We start from the raw sequence: 27,163 nt of genomic DNA, 5'->3' as shown, positions 1-27,163 counted from the left end.
ATGATCATCCTGGTCTATGATCATCCTGGTATAGGATCACCCTGGTATAGGATCATCCTGGTCTATGATCATCCTGGTCTATGATCATCCTGGTATAGCATCATCCTGGTATAGGATCATCCTGGTATAGGATCATCCTGGTATAGCATCATCCTGGTATAGGATCATCCTGGTATAGGATCATCCTGGTATAGGATCATCCTGGTATAGGATCATCCTGGTATAGGATCATCCTGGTATAGCATCATCCTGGTATAGGATCATCCTGGTCTATGATCATCCTGGTCTAGGATCATCCTGGTATAGGATCATCCTGGTATAGGATCACCCTGGTATAGGATCATCCTGGTCTATGATCATCCTGGTCTATGATCATCCTGGTCTATGATCATCCTGGTCTAGGATCATCCTGGTATAGGATCATCCTGGTATAGGATCATCCTGGTATAGGATCATCCTGGTCTATGATCATCCTGGTCTATGATCATCCTGGTCTATGATCATCCTGGTATAGGATCATCCTGGTATAGGATCATCCTGGTATAGGATCATCCTGGTATACGACCATCCTGAGACTGAATGCTGATGCTACCCCCCCATGTGACCCCTCCCAAGGTCCCGGGTTTAACGAGCCAAGCATGGCGTCAGTCATGAAACGATGAAAGCTGCCCCGAGAAAAGACAAGCCAGATTGTAAGGAAGAAATCTGAGACGTTTGACGCCGGCAGGCTGTTGAAGGTTTGACTCCCACAAACACCTTCCTCTCCTAAAGTCTTATTGACTTATTTCCACCCCCCCCAACCCCCACTCACACAGGGGCAGCCCAAATCTGACATGTGCCAGATTAGCGCTAATGTGCTTCTGAGACTACTTCCTGTTCCTAATCACCTGGCCGCCACCGAGCTCGGCGTTGAACGCAGGAGGCGGGGCGTTTGAAATATGGGCCGGAGAAAAGCAGATATCCACAAACGGGGATGATTGAATTGTACATATTTTCAGCTTGTGTTACCATAGAAACCACATACTGGCAGCGCATACACACGGCGCCGCACATGGCGCCACACACGCAAACACTCCGTCCTCTGTGGGTTCCTCCCCAAACCAGCAGGGGTTGATTAGCATGGGCAGCCCGTGCTCTAATTGCTATTAATTACACGGAATTATCTGAATGGAATAAAGAGCATGCCGGCTCTGAAGGTGACATGTATGGACTGGGAAGGGATGACGGATGATTGCTATTCCGACAAAGACATCCGTGATCAAGCACGCAAGATAACGCAGACCGAGACGTCTTCGTTCCAGACGTGAGGATGACTTACGTACGTGAAGTCGTGCAAAGGCTCCATCCTGCCGATTATATCATCATATCATATCATATCATATCATATCATATCATATCAGGGATTATCTTGAATTAGCCACATACCCTATGCAGGTATGATAAGAGGTTTAGCCACATACAGTATGAATATACATACATGCTCAGAAATTATACATAATTCAAGACAAAAATACATCTCAGCCTCATGATATATTAGTAGAATATAATTGTAATATTTTTGTATATTTTAGCCTGTTTTAGTCTTTAATTTGCTTTTTTCAATATTATGACTACATTCTCCTAATATTTCCCTCATATCCACAGAATTACAACTTTTTCCCTGACATCATTTTAAAAAATGTGAACTTTATTTTGTTTGTTTCTTATGAAAATAGATATTTTCTTTAATTTTTAAAAATATTGTTTTAACTAAAATGCTTTGCTATTAAGCATTTAAAGAAATGATCAATTTATAGTTTATCCTCCTAAAATAAAATTCTCTCATTGTAAAAAAATAAATAAATAATAACAGATAAAAAATTATAAATTTAAATAAATAATAATTAATAAATTGTTTTTTTATTGTAAATTTATAGCTGTAATTTTCCAACTACTTAGCTTTCTTCCTGGAAATATGACTTGATTACCACACCCTCATTTTCCCAAAATGTATTCATGTATTCTACAATGTCGTTTTCCACTTTCATAATTCAACTTTTTTACTAAAATGCTCAGATTTTTCCTCATTTTTTTCTCTTCATACTTTGACTTTATGTTTATTATTTTTAATTTTCTTGTTAAATTCAATTTCCAGGCTATGCCGGGCCGTTGGGGGCTGCAAATGGCCCCCAGGCCGCACTGTGGACACCCTTGGATGAGAGGGACAGACTGCAGACTCAGTGAAGAAGTACGTAGTAAAGAATGACGCAATGATCTCTCATTGCTGGCCTGTCCACGGCGTTAAGTAAACAAAGGCGGACTGTACAGGAAGTAGAAAGGTTACCTGATACCAGACTGTACACTATAAAGTATATGTCTGAATATTTGTAGTTGAGTATGAAACCCTCTGTAACCAAGTATGGGATGCCATCATTGAGCTACGTAGAAGTCCAGGATGCTGCATCCCTTCTTCCTTCCCTCTCATCATCGGAGCCAAACGAGGAACGTTAGATTTCCTCCCAAGAGAGCAGACCGAGGTGAGGCTCTAAGGATGGCAAATAGGAAGTGACAATCCATTCATTAGTGATGGTCGCTCGGCGTCCCCACGCTCGCCAGCGTACACGGCCCGTGACCAAGGCATCGCCGTCCTCGCTCGTTCAAAATCAGCGGAATTTAACGTTGAATCACGGATAAAACAGCAACGCAAATAAGCGTCTCTCTAACACAAACACAGGAAAAGGAATGCACCAATGGACACACGCCTCCTTGGTGGGAAGAATGAAGGATCCATCAATGCTACATGTTTCATCTTTACAGAAGAGCTGTCATCTAAAGATTTACGAAGCGTGTCCCAGGTTGGGGTTTCCATAGAAACAGATTGTGTAGCCACTGGTGGTTGTCGGGACCAGACAGTCTCCGACGCGTCGCTGCGTGCTGCGAGCTGACGCACCAGGCCGGCAGTCCGATAGTCATCTGTAGTGACACCTTGTCATCACAGGAAGCCCACACTGCAAGAACCGTCTTCACGCCGCTTTCCAGGACAGGAACGCCGCCTCACGTCAGGGAATATTTGGAGGTGCGTGCAGGACGGCCGTGGAGATAAAAGCACACTGGAACTCGACAAGTGTAGTTTTGGAGACTGGGCACAATACTACTGCAATACTCTTGCAGTACTACTCCCAGCCATTACTACATGTGACTACCAAGTTGGAGCTGCGCTTCATTGAGGAAATGGATGCCATCATGTGCTGTGACATTGTGGAGCACAGCGGGAGCCCCCCAATACCCCCCCCCTTCCCACCCCACGGGAGCGGTTGCCGGATGGACGTTTTCCAACATGGTAGCAAGATCATAAACACGCTCGGATGATGAATGCTTTGCTGGGAGAGCTGAAGGTTTTGGGGCTGTGGACAGGTCTCAGACTTGAACCTGCATCAGCACACCTGCAGGGCATCCTGAAGTGGATTCGTGCAGCGCTGCTGAAGGACGAAGGCGGTGCTCGATAACATCAGCGATTCCAATAGAGAGTTGTCCTCACATCTGGAGATATACTCCACCGCTCCATCACCTTTCTCACGTTGGAAAGCCACCTTAGCGTGTCACACCACACGTTGGAATGAAGGTATTGATAAACCGTAGCTCACCAGTGCAGGCAGCACTCATGCAACCATAGACAATGACGCTACCACCACAGATTTTGCCTAAATGAAGTAAAATATAAAATCTAAGGCGTTCAAAAAACGCATTGATGAAGTGTAGTACCCTACACTGGCCACTAGATGTCAGCATTCTTACTGTCCAAGTTTGACCTTGTAACAGAATACAGAGCAGACCATGTTATTTACACATCTATCTCTTTCTGTATCAGGACGTCATACCATACACATTTCCCGTATGCCCATGAGCCACAGCTGTAATCGTAAAGCGAACAAACAGCCAAAGACGACCTTTTAACAGGAAATTCACTCAATGAAGTAAAGGTAATTTATGCTGAGACGCACGAAGAATAAAATCTCAGCTTTATTTTCTTGCTCAGTTCAATTCCTTTAGACAACGATGCTGAGAAGAAACCTTCCTGCTTCACTAGACTTCCACCAGGGCTTTTTTACGCTGGTGTCGCCATGGCGATTTATGCAGATCAAGATAGAGTTTAGCCCTCAGGGAAGCTAACTGACCATAAAAGCTCTCCTTGACTCAGGCTGTGACATCCTCGCTGGATGCGTATTTGTCCTCGCTGGATGGGATGGAATATCTCAACATCAACTCATCCTCATCCTCATCTTCATCCTCCACGTTCTGCTTCAAATGTCACCGCTTCACTTTATCACAGTTTTATTTATACATATATATATACATATGTATATAGCTTCCAATGCTAACATGCGTGAGTCTATATTATCCAGTGGCTTTTAGGGGCCAACTTGGAGGTCCACCAGCCCCCACCCTATCACTGAGAGTACAATATTATGCAAACCCCCACCATCGGGAAGGTCAATGAAACGGAGGAATTGACTGATGTTTTGGCTTATTTGGTTACTTTGCTTTCTGTCGGTGCTGCTGTTCTACATGTGACTGGTTTTTGGAATCCTGCAGTACCAAAATATTTTATTGTACTATGTTTAAAAATATTACACCTATGTTTAACTCTTTGTAATATTGCCTTACTAAATTATTTGATATAAGCGGACACAGGAATGATGGCCATAGAGTTACAGATACAAATTATGCCCCCCCCCCCCCCCCCCACACTCTATGGTATAAAAGGATAAGGCCGGGATTGGTACTGATGCTGCCCATTCAGGCTTCCAGACCCATTAGGCTGTTATCTCCACTCGCTGGTTCCTCCTTGTTGCTCCTAATGTAATCAACCTGCCTTCACCCCCCCCCCCCCCCCACTGCTTTTATAGCGGGGGGTGGAGCTCCTAACCTAACATTTCCAATATCATTGAGTATACAAATATTACTCTCCAATGAAAAACATCAGCCCTATTCCAAACAGCGTTATCAAAGTAGGACTCCTTATTTAAAAATGGAAGCCAAGAAAACCCGTTTGCAACCGTGAAAGTACAGTTTTAGCATGTTAGAGCCCTCTTCACAGGAACTAACACCCCTATAGTCCCTTTTGCACCCATACAAAGCCACACAGCAGACATCCTAAAAGAAAAGGCATACGAGGAATAACAGTGTTGGGGGAGCTGAGTCACGTGGGTGGACAGGAAGTGGCATGGGGGGGTTTAGGGGTTCAGGGTTCCATGGTAGGGATTATTGTGGCTGTTATGGTATCGTTATAATGTAATAATAATATCATAATATCAAGATAAACATAACTAGGGTTAGCATCACATTTTCCTCTTCTAAAGCAGGGGTCCCCAACCTGTCGATCGCGAGCCCCCAGTCCATCCTTGGGACTTTAAGACTAGAATAGAAAATGCCTTCTTACATTAGCGCCCCCCCCCCAGAGAGTGACGAACAGGCACCCCACAAAGTCCCTCTGCTGTAACCCAGGACCCAAGACCGCGTCCAAGCAGCAGCGTTGGGAATTGGTGATCAGGGACTCTTCCAGTCCGGCTGATATGAATCATTGAGAAAAGGACAAGATGCCATAAAGCAAACGCACACGTTCTCTTTCACACGTGAGCGGGAGCACAAGCAGCGCAGAGCTCAGGATGTCAGTTACCAAATTAGGAAATGACATGCCAGGGTTCCCAAACATCCACAATCCCCCGCACGCACCCACGCTCAACAGGCAAATACGGGAGCTGGGAGCTTCCAGGACGGTTGGAATATTTAGACAGTTTGATGCCTTGCTCCGTTTGGAAAAGAAAAATATCTTGGTGCTGCACAGGGAAGCGAGGAAGAAGACAAATGTCCAAAATGTCTGTGCTCCAACCGGAATGCTTCGATGAGGGTCAGCCATCTCAGCCCGGTTCAACTGGGTCTAACTGGGTTCAACTGGGTCCAACTGGGTTCAACTGGGTCTAACTGGGTTCAACTGGGTTCAAATGGGTTCAACTGGGTCTAACTGGGTCTAACTGGGTCTAACTGGGTCTAACTGGGTCTAACTGGGTCTAACTGGGTTCAACTGGGGTTCTACACCAGGGCAGGCAGCAGGTTTTCTAAGCTCAAACTATGAAAATATTCCATTTGTAAATAAGAATCCTACTTTGCTGAAGTTCACTTATCACAGTGGTGATTAACCGCAATAAAGGAGGGATTCCTGCTTCCTGAAGTCGACCATGGTTGACCATGACTTTATCACGGCCACCACCGGCCACCACCGGCCACCACCGGCCACCACCGGCCACCACCGGCCACCACCGGCCACCACCGGCCACCACCGGCCACCACCGGCCACCACCGGCCACCACCGGCCACCACCGCTCCAAAGTCTGGCAGTTGAAGATGAGGAAACCTGGTCCAGTGTACCAAGTTAGCATGGAACTAGAGACCTGAGGTTCTAAAACCGAGAGCTGCCTTTGAACTATCTGTGAGACGGTTTCTTTGCATCATCACGAGGCTGCAGGCATCGATGGCTGACTTCTCCATTTTGATTGGGTTACCACTGGTGGGTGTGTCACCGAGTTCCCCACAACAAATCAAAGTAACGCTAAGTATGATGGCCCGCTATTAAAGTCCCGGATGAAGATCAGACCCCTTTATAGGCCTCATGTCCTGATCTTGGACCTGACATATAGCCACCATGGGACACGTGACAAATACCAGCACACATCCTGCGGCTTTGACTCCAAAAATGAACCCAGAGAGTCCTGATGTGCTTCTGGAAGAGAATCCTATCCGACTGCAACTGGTCCAAAGGAGGGCCTGTGCAAAATCAAGCTAAAGGCACGTCTGTGAACCGGAGCGAACTGGATCAGAGCTCAGTGCGGGGGAGGTTCTGTCACTCACACTTATGTTAGCTGTGTTATGTTAGCGCTCCCCTGCTTGCGGAGGCTACTGTATGACACGTATATCACCAGGGCGTACTCGCATCTCAAGTACTGCACTTTTGGCAAGCGCGAGCGCAACGGCAAACTTTGCTACGGTGTGGCCGGGGGGGCGTGGCCAACCTAGCGGCCTTTTCTAGTCTGGGGGTCAATCTTGACAAACAGAACATTAGTTCAGCCTAAGCGTCATGTCCGCTTGGATGCGTTTCACTGCAGCACACAACTCTCCGCACCAGAGAGCTGCCTATTTTGTGGAGGAGGTGTCAATAAAAGCTTTTCCGCGGTAAATGCGGTCGCTGCCGGTCAGGTTTTCTCACTACGTAGACTTTGACATCAATTCCGAGGCGTGATTCAGCACATGAATGTTAATATTGGAAGCTTGTGTAGCGGCACGAGTGGGCGTGTAAACCAAGGAGTCCAGAGTTAAAACAGGATGGCCAATCGGCATCCGCTTCCTTATTATGCCCTGCGTGGGCTTGGCCGCCATGACGGTGAGCAGAATCCAGAAACGATGCACTGCAAACTGCTCAGCTATGAAATACTCGAATAGACGCTGGCTCTCGTCACTCTGGTCATCAAAACATCAACAAGGTAGACGTTCCACGCTGATGAGTTTCCCGAAAGATTCCCAAATAACAATTGCTAAAAATGACAACACAGTCGACAAACAGAATGAAAAGAAAATGTGACAAAAGGCCAAATTCTCAAAGCAATTCAAGTTCTAGGTTATTAATAATATGGATATATTTGCTGACTGCACACAATCCTATGAAAGTCATTGGAGTGTTCATTGTGACATCGCATGTCGGGCGGCACCAACGCCGTCTAGTGCGGCGTACCACCATGGCGCACACACGCCGTCAGGGAATGACAGGCGCTGCTGATTGCATCTTTACGTTTGAATCCTGCTGAGTTAAGCGCAGGTTGAAGCAATGAATGAATCGTGCAAACCATCCATTGAGCAGCTTCGCCGAAGCGCTGCGTTCTGCAATTCGGTTAGGATACATTACTTCTTTAGGAATTTTGGCATTTTCCATGTAGACTACGCCACCAGCAACAAGTACGTGTCGTTAATGTTAGAAGTAACGAATCAACACAACTGAAAACCCAAAGTTACTTTTTATGCACAGACAAAATCTGTCATGATGTCTTGAGCCTCGCTGGCGTTGTGTCAAGCACGAGACCGATGCGTGGCAAGGAATTTCAACCCGACGCGGCGGTTCCGCTGCTGTTTGATGGCTTCATTTCCCACAGGCTGAAATGAAACGCTGCTTTATTGCTGACGTTGTTGCACCTCTTGGTGCCACCGACTACTGACCGTCATCCTTTTTCACTAAAGAGTGAAGCAGCGCTCAACAAAAAGGTGATTGCACTTTCGCTGCTGTGATGGCGCCAAAAGGCCCACAGGAAGTCTTCAAGTCACGTGAGCACGAAGTTACTTAATATTACACTAAAATGTATTTTGGATTTTTACATTTTTATTTTATTTGTCACTGTTTTACTTGTGTGCCGACTCCTGCCACCTTTCTCCTCCGATTCAAACAAATCCCATGTCGAAATGTTGTGTGACTATTATAATTATATTTCATAATTATAATAAATTTATCAATTTGGTTACCTACTGGTGGAAAATACTTGAAGCGTCAACATGTTCAATATTCTACACATGGAGAAGATTTGGCTGCTTGCTGCTTCCATCTCTGCTTAGACGCTGTTTTTGTTCTGTGATGTGGACCTGACCTGCTACACACACACACACACGCATGCACACACACACACACACACACACACACACACACACATAACAAATGGCAATGCTGATCCACTTCAGCTAAAGTCAGGCTTTTTAAACACACCCTGCACCCAAAACACTCCAGCTGGGTCAGCTGCTTCAGGACACTCCTTAATCTCACTCAAGTGTGTATTTGTGTGTGTGTTTATGTGTGTGTGTTTATGTGTGTGTGTGTTCCAGCGCATGTGTGTGCTTAACTGTGATAATAGAGGTCCATTAGAAAACAGACGGGGGTCCACCGAGAGCAGCGTTTCTTCATTAAAAGCTAATTGACATTTAAAAGGACTTGGATACGCACACATACGCGTACGCGTTCGAGTACGCATGCTAGCATAACACAGCAGATTGGATGTAATTACCAGGCCTTAAACTAAACTAACGTTCATCACTCCTGTGACTATTAGAAGAATCCATCCAGGGAACGATGGGTCACTTGCAAGAGGAACACTATCGGTGTGTACTTTGGAGCAGGAGACCCCCCACTGTGGACGAGAGTGTCCCCAATGTCAGGGATCGGTACCCGGATGAGCATCAATGTGATGGAAAAACACAAACATCCCATCCTAACATCCGGAATGTCGGCAGCACCACCTTGCCGAGCGGTAAAACAGACCATCGTGTTTTTGTGGCTTCATCGTTACTTCGGTTCGGTGCGGGTTCCGCCCCCCAACGCATGTGAAGTCAGCCAGTCTTGGAGGATGAAGGAAGTGCTCCAGTTTTTTGCTCGATACTGGATGTTAGTTTTATACTACGTAGGTACGTCTGTATGGAAGATGTATCTTACATAGTCATCTCCGCTGGATTAGTATCACCTTCCAGCATCCAGCAAAAGCTACAAGCAAAGCCATCTTCACGTATTTCCTACACTCCAACGTCCATAGGCAGGATCTGGATGTCAGGGTCCCAGACTTGTATCTTGGCGTGGTTTACAGCCACAACAGTAACACGTGTTCGGGATTATTGTGTCTAATGTGAGATCACTCAAACCTGCAATAAAGGCCTGATGTTCTGGCAATCCGGTCTGGTGCTTGTGTGTCTCGCTGTGCTTTCACGACGAACATGATTTATTGATGATATTTTGGAAAAACTGTGCTAGCGTGACGTGGAGAGGGACTCGTGTATTGGAGTTCACGGGTGAAAAAGCTGGTCAGTCTACATAACCCTCCACCAGCACTTTGCAACCATGCGGAGCAGCGCTACTCTGTTGCCTAGTAACCAGGTAGAGTTTCTAGTAGAGCCGAGATAAACCCAACGTCCTAGACTTCTCTCTCTTGCTCTTTGCCCACACACACACACACACACACACACACACACACACGCACACACACACACGCCGTTTGAAGTAGTTTCAATGAATTGTGGGCTTGAATTCACCTGCCGCTCTTCTTCACCATCAATAGCTACGCTTTTGTCAAACTAGGTTGCGCTAAGTCGTTCTCTGTTGCTCTATTTTGCACAAGGCTACATAACCCAAGCTGCGTCTCTCGCCGCACACACACACACACACACACACACACACACACACACACTGTGCACTGCATACAGTCACTCCCGCGCACGTCGGCCCATTTTGTAGACAAAGCAGGGACACGTGCTGCGGGGAAGCTGCGGTTTCCAGAACTCCCAGGAGCTCCAGGTAAGGATGCAGCGGCGTGCATCCTTGGCGCATCGGAAAAGCCTCCTAACACTTTCAGTCATGCAGAAGCTTTTACAGCCACGTCAACAAAAATACATTGAACGTACATATAAATAAAGCTTCTTCAAGGGGGACGCGGGCGTATGCGTGACTGGCATCAGGTACCTTGGACAGCGCCAAGCATAATTGAAAGATCCATGATGGTCTTTGTTGGATGGTGAAGGTCCTGGGTGGAGTTCAAGGAGGAGACGCAAGTTGAAGCGTTGCAACGATACGATCTCAAGCTCTCCTTCTCTCCGACACGCACACACTAAGCTGTGCGGTCCGCATCGCCATGACAACATAGTGCTGGATGCTGATGGCTTTCCCAGATCTTTTATTTATTCATCCATCTCCGCATTACTTACTTTCAAGCCGACACACACACACACACACAGATGTAGCTCCTCACACACGTGTTCATCCTTCACCCACTCCCACACGTGGCCCCATCTAAGAGCTGGTTTGAACATCGGAGCTGACGCCACACCAGGAATCAGCAGAGGAGATAAGAAGACTTATGACCTCATATGTATTCTACATATTATGTACATGTTATTATTATTATGTATTATTATGTATTATTGCACCACCGATTGGGAGTGTACCGTATCACATGATTTATTTCTGTCTTCTATTTTCATCATTCCCGATACGGGATCCATACTTCCCATCACTGCAGCCATCTTTCAGACAGTCATGTGATGAGCGGCGTGGCCAGGGCTGTTGTGTTATTCATGACTGCAGGGAAACATCTGAGAACATCTGAGAACGCCAGGAAGACGCCGACGGATGCATCCGCACTTCCCAAAAAGGCTCATTAAGGCCGGCAAACACGACAAGGAAATGTGGCCTGAAAACATAACTGAATATTAAACAAGCGTCTTCACATCAAAGATGGGCGAGGAGAGGAAGGAGTTTGATGACCTCTGACCCTGATGTAGTCCGTGACCTTTTGAAGCCATATTCTAATATTGGCGGGAGAACGGATCCACTGAAATAGGAAAGAATCCACAAGTGCAGTCAAGACTGGCGCTGCAACCAAGAACAAAGACATGAGAGGAGCAAAAAGACCCAACAAAGCGAGCGCCTGTTAGTAACTTGCAGGGGGTGGGGGGGGGGTTGAGGGAGAAGGGATACTCTTCCTGAAGCAGGTAACAGAGATACCTTTCCGTGCCAGTGGCGTTCATATAAGAAGGAAAGGCTGAAATCAATCACAAAGGAAAAAGGCTGGACTTTGGAACTTGGCATTAAAATGTCCTACCCTGGAATCCTACCCTGAAGGCAACACAGCGAGTGTAGAGTGTGGCTGCTTGACTACGAGACGGCCAAGTCCAAAGTGCATCTCACATCTCACACAGTCGTCTGGCGTAGGAATAAAATGGCGAACCCGTGCTAGCAAGCAGCAAATATACCTGATGTTGGAATCACAAGCAAACCATGCAACGCGTCAACCTGACACTTGTCAACCAGCATCTTCAAGATGTGTCGCCATGACAACAACCGCAGCAAGTGCTGGCTTTCTTTTGTTCAGCTGTCATTTTTTATGTTTTTTTCCTGGGAATATGGGCGGAGTTCACCAGAGAATGAACTCAAAATGGTGACGCTGACATGGAGGGGCGGGGAGGGGCGGGGCGGCTCCGCAGGTGACACGCGTGTCTCGCAGGCGTCACGTCTGCTACGGCTGTCCTCACAGCCGCCGCTCATTCAGGGTAAAATAAATACAGGGTAAATACAAGAAATAGAGGATATATACAAGGTAAATATGGGGTAAATAGAGGGTAAATACGGGTAAATACAGGGTAAACACAGGGTAAATACGGGGTAAATACAGGGTAAATACGAGAAATAGAGAGTAAATACAGGGTAAATACGGGTAAATACAGGGTAAACACAGGGTAAATACGGGGTAAATACGAGGTAAATAGAGGGTAAATACAAAGTAAATATGGGGTAAATATAGGTAAATACAGGGTAAACACAGGGTAAATACAAGAAATAGAGAGTAAATAGAGGGTAAATACGGGTAAATAGAGGGTAAATACAAGGTAAATACGGGGTAAATACAGGGCAAATACGGGAAATAGAGGGTAAATACGGGTAAATACAAGGTAAATACAGGATAAATACAGGGGTAAATACAGGGTAAATACAGGATAAATACAGGGGTGAATACAAGATAAATAGAGGGTAAATACAGGGGTAAATACGGAGTAAATACAGGGATAAATACAGGGGTAAATACGGGATAACTATGGGGTAGAAACAGGGTAAATCCGAGGTAAATGCCAACCCCCCCCCCCCCAAGGTGTATTTCTCAGTGATGCTAATATTCCAGAGTGACTTCCAGTCCAAAAACGAGTTGTGAAAAGAGCAGAAGCACCAAAGGCTGACTGGCAGGCGGGCAGCCATTGTTTGTATGTGTCGTGGTTTAACGATGGCGCTTTTAGGCGGCACAAGGAGGGTCGGAGAACTCGATGGTGGCAGATTAACCCCTGACCCCGACGGCAGCGCCAACCTCCAATATCACTGACTCATGCGTCCTCTGATGAACTGCAGCCGGGCTAAGTGGCTTTGGAACGAGCTGACCGCACGCTTTCCTCCACGCCGCCTCGCCACGTCCGCCAGAATTTACAGCCTTCCCTCGCCGATGACGGTCGTAAGTCACGTTAACCTGACCTCACCTGATGGGGGGGGGGGGGGGCTTGCGCTGTTTCTGCTTGGTGCCATTTGCCAATTTCACAGGCGGTGGTTCCACGCTGAGATGTTTTGTGGACGGTTAGCAATTGATTTTCAAACTAATGAAACTTGGCCACTTTTATCTGGTGGGTCTGTGATATCCACTCAGGACCAATCAGAACATGACATCGTTAGAAAATGATGTCATCCACCCACTTCCCCGGCAACCCAACACCACAGATAGATTGCAGTCGCTAATCAGGCATGTGGCTACTAATGGAATTCAAAGTGAACTACACAACTGCTAACTGATGCCTTCATTAGGAAAACGATATAACGTTATCTCGATGTGACGCACGATGTCTGCGTGTATATTTAACGTCCTCAAAGAACAGAACCGATCACATGACGGCCCCCTAATTACAGCTTCTACATGAAGCGGTATTGCTCATTACAAGCATTACAAGACTCCAGCTCGGCCAAACTAGCCAGCGGCTAATCAGCTTCTCACAAAGACACAAGAAGCAAAACTCCTGAAAGGGAATAAGGGAGATGAAAGTTTCCTCAGATAGCAGACCAGCAGCTCAGGCGGCGTATTGGAGTTCGACAATCACACGTCCTGAGAAGCTTAGCGTGTGCCAGCACTTAATACGTCAGAGAGACGAGATCGCTTGGTCTCTGCTGCGATGCACACCTCATGACCTCCAATCTGCTGTTAGCACAAGCGCTAGCCAAATATCATGAGTCATCAAACACAAACACAGCTCGCTAGGCACAGATAAACGCTCCAAATACGGCCGAACCGGCGCCGATGCACGGGACTGTGCAAACACAGCCCAAACCAGAAGGTCAACCTGCTGGCTTCAAGGTCAACTCAATTCATCCCTCACAAATGTTGCTTTCAGGCGCACCCAAAATGGCACAAAAACGGCGACAAAATGCTTCAATGGCGGTCCGATGTGTCTCGTGCCGCCTCACACGGACGCCAGAGTCCCATCAGCGTTTTTTTTAACGTGACGGATAGCAAAGAGCCAAAAACACGATGAAAGTTGAACGTATCCTTTCATCAGTTATGGACTACGATTGTCTGGACCTTCCAATCGGAACAGCCTGAGTCATCCTGTGATTCCGGTTCAATGATTTCTCAGGTGGATTCAAATTTGCTGCTAAGAATTTGCTTGTAAACATCAAATGATGGCACAGCTAATTATTCACTGATAAGCGGGGTTGAAGGCGCCTCAAAACGGACATATTTCTATAGACGACTTCTATGGACTATTTCTATGGACTATTTCTATGGACTATTCTTATGGACTATTTCTATGGACTATTTCTATGGACTATTCCTATAGACTATTCCTATGGACTATTCCTATGGACTATTCCTATGGACTATTCCTATGGACTATTCCTATGGACTATTCCTATGGACTATTCCTATGGACTATTCCTATGGACTATTCCTATGGACTATTCCTATGGACTATTCCTATGGACTATTCCTATGGACTATTCCTATGGACTATTCCTATGGACTATTCCTATGGACTATTTGTATAGATTATTCCTATGGACTATTTCTATGGACTATTTGTATAGATTATTCCTATGGACTATTTCTATGGACTATTCCTATGGACTATTTCTATAGATTATTCCTATGGACTATTCCTATGGACTATTCCTATGGACTATTTCTATAGATTATTCCTATGGACTATTCCTATGGACTATTCCTATGGACTATTTCTATAGACTATTTCTATGGACTATTCCTATGGACTATTTGTATAGATTATTCCTATGGACTATTCCTATGGACTATTTCTATAGACTATTCCTATGGACTATTCCTATGGACTATTCCTATGGACTATTTGTATAGATTATCCTATGGACTATTTCTATGTGGTGTGCACGATCCTGCGAACTAACTAACTGACACAACAACTGTGATCCTGAGACATAAAAATGCAAATATGTCTCATTTGGTTGTTTTTCCCGTAGTTGAGAAATCAAAGCATCCGTTTCGGAGGCGAGAAAGTTGAAATAAACAAAATCTCCTGACTTGCTCTCCATGTAAGACTTTCTTCTGCAAATACTTGGAGATATTTTAATTTGACGGTTTGTAGTTTATTGAAAGAATGACCAAAAAAAAAAATCACCCCTGATGAAAGTCTCTTGACCGGTGGCGAGTCAAGAGTCCATCACGTGAATAACTTTAACGGGCCAGTGATTGCAGCTTGAACTGGGACCCGCATCACCTCCGATGTTGCGTAGGAGAGCACGGCCCTCCATCAGGGCTGCTGAGCATCATAAACATGATGAATGAGAAGAGGCTGCACGGGTTCTCCTAATGCCGCCTATAACTGGTTCTCCACACCTGGTCACCCGGCTTTGGAATACCAACCCATCACTGGATACACTAAGCTGGGCTCCATCTGGTTGTCGATTTTCAAGTTAAGTCTGGCGCCTTGACTAGTTCTCTCGTATGTCACCATGCACAGAAAGTATGTGGCAGATAGATTTGACAAAGTGTCACGACACCTGCTGCAAACAAAGAACAGGATGATGGAACCTGCCTTCCGTCTAAAACAACTCATCATGCAAGTCTCAGTGGTTAGCCATTCCATGCTAGCACAACAAAACAAACAAAACCACTGACTGCACATCCAGCATGTAGCCTGGATGCATGCGTCACGCCCGCTACTGTATTAGCTGACCCTTGCTCCGTGTTCATGATATCGAATTACTTCCAGGCTTTCTCCCTGATCCCCGCTGTATAGTCCACACACACGCACACGCACACACACACACACACGCACAAGCCGCATTGTGTCGAAAAGGGACTTGCAACTACGAAATAGAAGAAGTAGACTTGGGAAGGTGCCAATAGGATGGCAAGTATAAGCTTAAGTATGAGCTCCAAATGTCCTGGTGGGTCAGCCAAATGGCCCCACTCACCGTAAGACGCCGCTTTAGAATCCACTACAGGGCAGTGATGTATCAGTCACGCCCCGAACGGCTGTTCAGTAAGTGAGCTGGACATGTCTTCCTGTAATGGATGGCTCATTTGGCACCCAAAGTCCACATGAAACTCCAATATTCATCTCAGGAGGTCTGCAGTCTCTCCTGCCGGCAAGCCCCCGCTGACGCCACCCGATTATGTGGCCGTGTTGACCTGATGTGTCTCGGAAGAGCTGGCGGGGAGCCATTACATCCGTATAGCCGACTGGGGAGCGCACATTCAGATGGTTCATCTTTTCTGCTTCCTGCCACGACCGGACTACAAATCATTTCATGCAATACTTCAGTGGGGTTGGGATTGGGGTGCGTACGCCACACTGGGGGCACTGGAAGGTGTCTACTTAGGCCAGTAGAACCAGTAGGAACCTCAATTAGGCAGGTTAACGACATTTCGTACAGCGACCGTTGGCACATTGCTCCAAATGTTTTGAACCCCCAAAATACAAGAAGACACATCTAGCTAGCGTATGTTTAAAAAAACTGGGGTACAAAAAATGTCTCCGCCGATTATTTTTCCGAAATTAAAAAAAAACAAAAGTGATTATTTAATCAAAAAACTCTTTTTTTAAATTTAATTTAATTTTATTTTTTAATTAAAAAACTCTTTACGTTCCAATTACAATATTAAATTGTCTTGGGAAATATAAATGTATTGCATTTGACATGGTTTGCTCGCATTATAATGCCATATATTATCATTACATTCATGACAATATGGTCTCAAAATAATATCAATAATAATAATATCATTTCTCAGCAATAATTCGTACGACCAATATTGTGGCGTGCCCATTTATGACTTAAATGCCTTATTTGAACTTGTTATGTCTACTGTAGTCAGTAGTGAGTGTAAAAGTGGCAACTTTTATTTTTATTTCATGTTTAGAGGGCTCTTATCATGTTAAAAATCATATTTAGAAGGTTGTAAGCAGGTTATCTATGCTCTACTAAGAAATATAAATATTCCACTTATGAATAAGGACTCCCACTTTGTGGAAAATCACTTATCACAGTGGAGTCTGGAACCAGTTAACCAGGATAAACGAGGGAAGGCGAGTATTTGTCCCCCAGTTGCTCAACCTGCTGAATAAGATAAGCCAACATGTCCAACATCCAACCAACCACCAGCTAGCATCCACAACACAAAAACAAGCACAGGACGGCCATGATGGCATCCAACTGCCGTGGATCTACGAGGTCCAAGGACGTCACCGTCCAGTAGGTTAAATGTCATGTCAATGTCAGGACGGTTTCCCGTCCCACGGAAGGGCCAGCCAGCCGCCAACCGCTGGGCAAGGCCGGTCCCGCAAGCTGAAGGCACCGCCACACGGAGCCCAAAACAGTTACACAACGCAGCATCATGAATCATGCAGTCAAAGCGAGGATGCGGCGACCATCGTGGAGTGCTGCTCCGGCGTTCCCGCAACACGACAACGCAAACGGGAATACATCTGTCACATCAGATGAGCTTCCAGGTACAAATGAGCGCCACACGCATCCCGATTGTGTTTTTACTCCACCAAGATTGAATCCATGTGATTCCTCGTCAACTTCTTTTCCTGATGCTTGGATTTGGATGCACATCATGTTCTATTCTGTCTCCGATCCAGCCAGCTCAAACAACCCACGGATGGCGGATGTTCACTTGACGCTAATAAAAGATACCAAATTGGACACGAGCGGCTTCAAATGAGTTTTGCATTGCAACCAAATATGAAAATGAGTTTCAGTTTTAAGGCCAAAACTGCTTCCTGGCGCAGGTTTGCGGGGGGGGGGGGGGGGGGGGGCATGAAAGATAAATGAGGGATGAGTGCGTTTGGCCTGCGGTGAGAACGCAATCATGCTGTAAAACACATAGCGTCCGCTCGCTTTTGACATCGTGTGGAAGGATGTCAAATGTCAATCAAAGGATGTCAATCAGCACACGACAAAGTACGACAAAACAAGCAGCGATGTTTCGATGATGCAATCACGTGAAAGCCAGCCAGTGTTTGGCTTCCCTGGCGACCCGGCTCCGGCTCCGGCTCCGGCTTTAGCTTTTGCTTACATTTGCCCCACTCCGGCTTGTTCTTGGGAGATTCACTTCATGTACTGTAATTAGAGGGTGGCAGACATTCGGGGGGCCGGGGGGGCGGAAGATATGTTCAGCACAAGACGTCTGACATGAAGGGTTACAAGCCGCTAAGTCGAGTCTGGCTCTAGAAGTTTATACAGCAGAAGCTCGGTTAGCGTATGTCTTGGTTTAAGTACTTTTTTGGTTAACAACAGCAACATTTTGCCTCGGTTTGCGTACGTTTTCCAGTTGAAGGCAACTACGTTCCTTGTTAGCGGCCTATTAGCTCGCCATGACCCAGAAACAGGAGTTAGGGTTAGGCCAAACACAGTTGACGGGGGCCCTGGGGTGGGTGGTCCCACTGGACGACGCACAATCTGTCAAATTTCTAAACGAGGAGGATCTCAGAGAGAGAAGGCTTGGCAAAGCCAACAACGTCACAAGTAGGGACAAAGCGGGTCTTACCGGCGTCAGGCCCCCTCGGGTCCCCCGGTGAAAGGATATGGGTTGCACACGACGCGGAGACACCAGTTGCGAGGCCGTGTGGTCTGCTTCAAGCAGAAGAAGGCCACGGGGGCCAGGGCCGGGTACGGCTGCTGCTCCGACTCCTCAGAGACACAGTCCGGATCACGTATGGGAGCCACGATGCGAACCCCCAGAGTCGGTCCAATATCCACTTCCAGCTCGGCTTCCTGCACTTCCTGTTGAACTTCATCCTCCCCCAGTTCGCCGTCCCTCCTCCTCCTCCTTCTCCTACCCAGGCGCTCCTCATCACCGAGGGCTCCCGGGTCTCCATCCAGGCCCGGGGCGTCGTTCTGGTAGGACTTGAGTATAGCCAGCCTCACCTCCTCCAGGACCTCCTCCTGCTCCTGCCCCTCCAGGCTATCTGCATACTGAAGGTGCGCTCTCCCCTCGCCATCAGTCATGATAGAGCATCAGGCCGAGCCACTCTGGGGGGGGGGGGTCAAACGAGAGAGAGGTTAGGGGGAGGTGGAAAGTGGGCGGGGTTGCAAACAAGACTTCCTGTGCCCAAGGTTGATGCTCGTCGTGCCACCTACATCGGTAAACAAACACCACGGAATAAACGTAACGAGGAGGTCAGCCGGGAATGGCGGCCATTCCATGTCTTCCTGTCGGGATTACTGAGGGCGACGGGGGCCACAGATCCCAAAGTGACGGCCATGGTGTGATTTCTCTCTCCCTTCCTGTTGCTACGTGATGAACAGATGGACGGCGCCGTGTCTCGGTTTGGTGGAGCTTTTGGAGCCCACTCCATGGAATGGTGGCCAGGAAGTACGGATAAACGGGAGTGGGGAGGACCGCCACTCCAACCTGATTACTCCTATTATTTGACTAAATGCCACTAAGTGTCTTTGTAGGAGATTAAAGAAGAACACATCAACTGAAGAACCCTTCCAGGATTATTATCAGAGAGAAGCAACGTTCATGTTCATATATTCGTGTGGGAAACGCCAGTATTAAGGAAGATGGAGCGTCCATGTTCTTCTTTCATCTTGTTAAAAGTAGACTAATTGACTTAAGGCGTATTCGGATGCAGTAAAAGTACACCTGGATGGGAAATAAAGTTGATGAGTGAAAAATATACCTGAAGGAGACGGAAGAGGAAGTTCCCATGAGCATGATCCGCGACTTTGCTTCTTCCCAGCGCGCCCAGCCTTCCCCCAGCCCAGCAACGCGGTGCTGTGGCGGTTCTGCTGTGGTTCTGCTGTGGTTCTGCTGCCCACTCGGTCCACTAACGTCCTGCTTCTGCTGCCGGGAGATGGAAGCTCATCTCACAACGCGAGCACACAAAGAAGCGCTTGGAGCGGTCTTCCTGTGGTGGAACATCTACGCGCATCCCTCCATCCGTGCGTCCATCCTCTCTTGGGTGTGTTGGCGCAGCGTGGAGCGGAGACGCGCGCAGACTGCGTGGGCTGCTCTGCTGCTAGAGCGCCGTGGAGGATCTGAAATGGGGAGAGAGAGAGGGAGGGAGAGAGAGACAAAGAGAGAGAGAAAGAGAGAGAGAGAGAGAGAGAGAGGGAGGGAGGGAGGGAGGGAGGGAAGAAAACAACTCGGTCTGACCGGGAACCCTGACATGTGACGTGATGACCAGCTATGGAGATGCCGTGGAGGAGATGCCGTGGAGGAGATGCCGTGGAGGAGATGCCGTGGAGGAGACACGCACAACCGAAAACAACAACCAGCAGCAGCGTGAGGTGGCAGCGTGGGCGCGCAAATCAGGCACGGTTTCGTGCACCAGCATGCAGTCAAGTGTGCACCGGAATCAAGTGTATGTATTATTGCTGAGAGAACCTATATCTATATCTATATCTATATCTATATCTATATCTATATCTATATCTATATCTATACTGTAATGACGTTTTCATTAGCATCATTATGTCATTTAACACCATTTCTTGTTTATTATTATTGTTGACATTTGCGTTAGTTCCTCCTCGGCTCCACACTTTTCTTCCCAACAAACCAAGAGTGGCTGAAAAGACTGAAAGAATCACATTGACCGAGCGTCGGCAACCTGTGGCTCCGGGGCCGATCCTGGCTCTTCAGCCTCCTTGTTTGCGGCTCCCACGGCAAAAGCTCTGTGACTTTTTTCTGAACTAGCAAGTCACCTCTAGTCCGTGATTGCATCCACACTGCGTTCCGACTGCTGATTGGATGAGCAAGTGAAAGGGGGCGGGGCATCCATTTGGTCAGGGCAGTGCGCTAACCCCGCGGTAAGCTAGCTGAAATTGGTGAACTGAAAAGTAGAAGTATCCTAGAAAGGTGTTGAAATTCCTTGAGCGGCTGAGGATGGAACCAGCAACCACCAGGTTGGGAGATGACCTTGTGCACAGGGTAAGCAGACTGTTCAAGGTCATTCCCGATGGGAAAAATGTCACAGAAATGATTGAATTTCGGAAAACGTGCTGGTACACGGCGATCGAACCAGCAACCATCAGGTAGGGAGACCAATCTACCACCTGACCCACGTCAGCCTGTGGAAAAAGTGCAATGGAAATATCCAGTACTTCACCAGTAGGGGGCGCCGTTAATTTGTCCATTCTTTCTTCACAGACGACAAATGGTGGAATTTGAAATGTTGCTTTTCATAAGAACTGGGCCGGAATGTCTTCCATTAAAATCCTGGAACCGGGAAGTCCAACGCATGGTACGGATCATGCCCATTCAGCCCAAGAACACAAGGTTCTGTGTGCCTTGAAAAATCAGCCCAAATGATCCAAAATGTCTGGGATGGAATGACTTGAAGGACATGAGCGGTATTCCCAGAAGAACGCTGTTCCAAGAAAACGTGTCTACTTTGGTCAAATACTACATACAGATTCCACAATCGGCCATTCCACACTCCAGTCCAGCAGGGGGCAGTAATGCTGTTTGTGATTGCGCCACTTTGTCATTTTCCAGTGTTTGTGTGTTCCGGTTGACTCCTGCGTTTGGAGCGATGCCGCGTATTTTCCCCAGTGGGCCACCGTGGCATCGTCTCCGAATCCGCCGGCATGTGTAACTACAAGCTGACAAGCGATTATGATGGCGTTTTCCTCGGCGTACGGTCCCACTTCATTGATTGTTCAGTCGGGCAACTGCTTCTGTGATGACTCTCATTTCTTGGCAATTAAAAGTAGATCATTGACCCAAGGAAGGATCCCAAATAAATAGACCCCATTTAATGACGCTTGGGTGCTCTGGAGGCAACGGACTGAAGCATCAAGAGCAGAAGGAAAAGGACAGAAACAGTTGGGCTAGCTCGTGCGCCACATTTGCGTCCTTAAACAGGCCTGCTGTCGGAAGCCGGTCTGGCAGGCCACGCCTGAATCAACACGACGTAAAGAAGCCGCCAGACGCCGTAGTGTCACGACTGCAGCTGCCCACAGCATTCAAGTCTGACCCGCCATGAATGGGGTCCTTCCTGTCCTTCCATGTCCTTCCATGTCCTTCCTGTCCTTCCTGTCCTTCCTGTGCTCAGGTATGATTAGATATCAATTCCAACATACATAAAAGCGTACTTACAGTCTCGGAACAGAAACCGTTGATAACCCGAGGACAGCCTGTAATAGAAACCACAGCATATATAGTACGGGGGCCCTGCCCCCCATTAGTTCCAGGGTCCTGGGCCTGAAAATGTCAGCCCAAATCAGTGACCTCTGACCTCACAAATGGTCTTTTGGAGAAAAAACCATCAATAGGGTTCATCCTGAATCAGCCAGGCGCCATGGATGCATGGAAAAGGAAAAACAGCCAGGGTGTGTGACCCCCCCGCCCCCCCAATCATCCCGCTGGCGTAAAACAGGAGGATTAGCAGAAAGGTGGTGAAAAGGTCTGAGAGGAAAACGGTGTAAAAATGATTAAGCCAACGAAAGAGTTACCTTTGGTGACGGAGAAGCTGTGGAAGAAGATCACACGTCCATGGTGGTGGAAGTGGCCTCCTCAATGTGTGATTAGTCCACACGTCAGTCGCTGATTAAAATACATTTGAGGGGAGCCTGAAGCACCAATGAGTCACCCTTTTGCTGCCGCTGCCGAGTGGATGCTCCACGGGAATATCAATCAAAAGCCCTTTGGAGAGGAAAATGCTGGGGTGGGGGTGCAGGAGCTCATTCTCAGCTGTGAGCCCACGCAGACGGGCAGGGTGCTGACAGATGAAACCTCCATCCACACGCCCAGCCAACACCTGTCTCACTACCCACACCTGTCCGCCTCCCGTCTCCCGGGATTCAATGTACGTACACATGGCCGCAATTCCATACTTGCTCTCTTAGTCGCTCCAAATGTGGACCAACATCATATGGAAGTAGGGCCACTGCTAGGGTGGTAGGATGAATGGTAGGGTGCTAGGGTATTAGGGCGACTGGTAGGGTAGTAGGGTGACTGGTAGAGTAGTTGTGTAGTAGGGTGACTGTAGGGTAGTAGGGTAGTAGGGTGACTGGTAGGGTGGTAGGGTAGTAGGGTGACTGGTAGGGTGGTAGGGTAGTAGGGTGACTGTAGGATAGTAGGGTGACTGGTAGGGTGGTAGGGTAGTAGGGTGACTGGTAGGGTGGTAGGGTAGTAGGGTGACTGTAGGATAGTAGGGTGACTGGTAGGGTGGTAGGGTAGTAGGGTGACTGGTAGGGTGGTAGGGTAGTAGGGTGACTGTAGGATAGTAGGGTGACTGGTAGGGTGGTAGGGTAGTAGGGTGACTGTAGGATAGTAGGGTGACTGGTAGGGTAGTTGTGTAGTAAGGTGACTGTAGGGCAGTCGGGTGACTGGTAGGGTAGTAGAGTGACTGGTAGGGTAGTAGAGTGACTGGTAGAGTGACTGGTAGGGTGACTGGTAGGGATCTGGACCGTGTTTTTGGGTGTCTGTCCTGGTTCTTGCTTTATTGAGCCCAACTGATAGAAAAGGCAAGGTACTACTGTGGATGTGGCCATAGATATATGCACCATAGACCCGTACTACATAGACATGTACTACATAGACATGTACTACATAGACATGTACTACATAGACATGTAGTACACATGCAGCTCATTGAGTCATTATAGCAGACACGTAGTAGTCACCTTTAAGAGAAAATATCTCCTCACGTACCGTGTTTAATTCCTTGTACGTATGGCCACCCGTCTAAATCAAGTGGAATCCTACAGATGATCAATACTCTTCTGTCGGGCCTCCGTCTTGGACTGCCCGGCTGTCCCAACCACTTCCCGATCTCACGCCCCCTCCCCCAACATCCCGTCATCCAGTATCCTGCCTTCCACTCGGACTCCCACGCTTTCATCATCCAGCCTTTCTTCCTGCTTTTCTCATCTCCGGGTCTCATCTGTGGCCATCACGGCAGGCAATGGAGGGAGAAGGAATCGGACAAAAAGCTTTCTGCTTCAAACCATAAAACAGGAGAAGAAAAAACACCAAAGACACTTTTAAAGCGGTGGGACCACAACGTGTCCTCATTGTCCTGGTCTACGGACCAACCACTTTGGATGGGTCGCATGTTTAATGACGCAATCAAGTAAATACATCCCATAATAGTGGAAGGGAGGGTACAGCCAAAAGGGCTTCCATGGCATCAGAGCAAGGTCGTTGGTCATCTCTGGAGACGCCAACCATGTCTTTAACACCCTGACCAAAAACACCACTTAAGGAATAGTACCTCATAGTACCTTATAGTCCCTCATAGTGCTTCATAGTGCTTCATAGTACCTCATAGTACCTCATAGCGCATCCTTATCCTTCACCCTCAAACATCACCTTGATCTCCCAGCAACTCCTTGTGATGGAAATCCATCTTTTGCTCATAACTCCTCCGTTCTTCCTCCATCCTGGTCTCCGGGGACCCGAGGTTTCCCATTAGGACCTTTGACGTATGTGAGGAGGGGGAGACGGCACGCATCGGCTCTGAGGGCTTCCCCCCTGGCAGCAGCAGCAGTTTTAACGTACATACAGTACATACGCCCAAACGTGTGGTTTGTTTGCACAGAGGCTGAAATATGCATACGATGAATCCATTATTGAGAGCTAGCTATGAAAAGTACACGCACGCCGATGCCGATGCGAGAGAGGAGAAGGAGAAGAAAGGAGGGAGGCTTATTTTCTTTCCGTCCTTCTGACTGGCGACATAGCAATGTAATCATTCTAATTATGGAGGGGGGGGGAATATCTGAGCAATCATAAACACAACAGGAACAGAGGAAGCCGTTGCGTAATCCCACACGCTCACACAGCCTGCACGGCTTTAGGAGGCAATCTGGCATCCTACACAAGGAACTTTGGCCCACGTTGACCCGTGGAAGACACCTGTATGTACCTGTATGGACCCGTGGAAGACACCTGTATGTACCCGTGGAAGACACCTGTATGTACCTGTATGTACCCGTGGAAGACACCTGTATGTACCTGTATGTACCCGTGGAAGACACCTGTATGTACCTGTATGTACCCGTGGAAGACACCTGTATGTACCTGTATGTACCCGTGGAAGACACCTGTATGTACCTGTATGTACCCGTGGAAGACACCTGTATGTACCTGTATGTACCCGTGGAAGACACCTGTATGTACCTGTATGTACCCGTGGAAGACACCTGTATGTACCTGTATGTACCCGTGGAAGACACCCGTATGTACCTGTATGTACCCGTGGAAGACACCCGTATGTACCTGTATGTACCCGTGGAAGACACCTGTATGTACCTGTATGTACCCGTGGAAGACACCTGTATGTACCTGTATGTACCCGTGGAAGACACCTGTATGTACCTGTATGTACCCGTGGAAGACACCTGTATGTACCTGTATGTACCCGTGGAAGACACCTGTATGTACCTGTATGTACCCGTGGAAGACACCTGTATGTACCTGTATGTACCCGTGGAAGACACCCGTATGTACCTGTATGTACCCGTGGAAGACACCCGTATGTACCTGTATGTACCCGTGGAAGACACCCGTATGTACCTGTATGTACCCGTGGAAGACACCTGTATGTACCTGTATGTACCCGTGGAAGACACCTGTATGTACTTGTATGTACCCGTGGAAGACACCTGTATGTACCCGTGGAAGACACCTGTATGTACCTGTATGTACCCGTGGAAGACACCTGTATGTACCTGTATGTACCCGTGGAAGACACCTGTATGTACCTGTATGTACCCGTGGAAGACACCCGTATGTACCTGTATGTACCCGTGGAAGACACCTGTATGTACCTGTATGTACCCGTGGAAGACACCTGTATGTACCTGTATGTACCCGTGGAAGACACCTGTATGTACCTGTATGTACCCGTGGAAGACACCCGTATGTACCTGTATGTACCCGTGGAAGACACCTGTATGTACCTGTATGTACCCGTGGAAGACACCTGTATGTACCTGTATGTACCCGTGGAAGACACCTGTATGTACCTGTATGTACCCGTGGAAGACACCTGTATGTACCTGTATGTACCCGTGGAAGACACCTGTATGTACGGATGCACGCTTGGAGCACGGCTGGGCTCTGGTCTTCAACCCCTGGTCCCACCAACATGGGACAGCCTGTAAAAGGCGTCCTATTTCAAACCATACAGGAGTGGGTGTGGTCTGTTTGACAACGTGCTAGCCATCGTTGGCAAGTCTGTGCTCACCTTTTGGCGTCGCCATGATGAATGACTCCAATGCTAATGCGTTACGTCTGCCGCGAGCACCGTGTCCCTCCTATTGGTAGAAGTTGGAATTAAACTGCATACATAATTGGTGGGTGATTGAAAGTCAGCGGGGAACAAAATAAAACTTGATTAGCTCGGCAGATTTATCCTTTAGAAGACTTTTTTCCCCCGACAGCACAATGTGTTGCCTTTCCGCCCCGTCGGGGACCAATTACCTTGATACCGTCTGTCTCGTAGAGCAGAAACATATTGGAAAGGCTCGTTTAGATTGTCTACGCCGTCTTTAGCTATGGACGCCTCCTTGATGCCATCTTGGTAAAACACTTAGCTTGAAATGTCCACAAGGAGTTGACTTGACTGGTGGCGGTACCCCACCACACGCTCCGGGAATTGGATTTACAACTTTATTTTGGTTTTTGAACACATTCGGGAACTAGTTACGGCGGTACAGGTTGCCTCAGTATCCTTGAGTATGTTCAAGGATCTGCTCCCGTGAAAGCGAAAGTAATAACTAAGCAGTCTGGTGCTAAAATGATCATTTATTTGATTGTATTTTATGTTTTTATTACAGTATTTTATGACTTCTCGGAACCAGAGTGCCAACTGTATTTATCTCTCAGAGAGTTTAAAGTATTTTGCATTGATTTTATTTATCTGGAACATCCAGAATATATTTAAAAGTGCAAAAATACAACATGCAATCCAGTATATAATAAAATGTGGTATTACTAAGAGTATTACTGTCACGATGTGGACGTCACCCTCTCGTGACAGCTCCTTTAGTTTCCTTCTTTGCCTCTGTTCCGGTTTTCATGCCCTTATTTTGGTAACTACTTCCTTTCTTGTTCCCTTCCGTTTGCTCTCTGAC

The 27,163-nt window shown here is 47.4% G+C and overlaps 1 protein-coding gene across 4 annotated transcripts in view; it reads right to left on the bottom strand.

Annotated features, from left to right (window-relative positions):
- cacna1ha (calcium channel, voltage-dependent, T type, alpha 1H subunit a) overlaps window positions 1-27,163 on the bottom strand; it is a 78,484-nt gene that overhangs the window by 37,731 nt on the left and 13,590 nt on the right. For 3 of the 4 annotated variants that reach the window (XM_078797194.1, XM_078797196.1, XM_078797197.1), the window contains exons 1-2: window positions 19,756-20,180; window positions 18,655-19,099 (exon numbers count right to left, since the gene is read on the bottom strand). In XM_078797194.1, the coding sequence (XP_078653320.1) occupies window positions 18,655-19,075 (421 nt within the window). In that variant the 5' untranslated portion in view covers window positions 19,076-19,099; window positions 19,756-20,180. Of the gene's footprint in view, window positions 1-18,654; window positions 19,100-19,755; window positions 20,181-27,163 lie in introns of those variants that run through there. The other variant, XM_078797195.1, reaches the window with a different exon arrangement.

Source organism: Doryrhamphus excisus, linkage group LG16, assembly GCF_037039965.1.
Source record: "Doryrhamphus excisus strain RoL-2023G ecotype Guam linkage group LG16, RoL_Dexc_Guam_v1.1, whole genome shotgun sequence".
Classification (NCBI taxonomy): domain Eukaryota; kingdom Metazoa; phylum Chordata; class Actinopteri; order Syngnathiformes; family Syngnathidae; genus Doryrhamphus; species Doryrhamphus excisus.
Note: the sequence above shows the minus strand (reverse complement) of the source record. Positions and strands in the feature narration are given on the sequence as shown.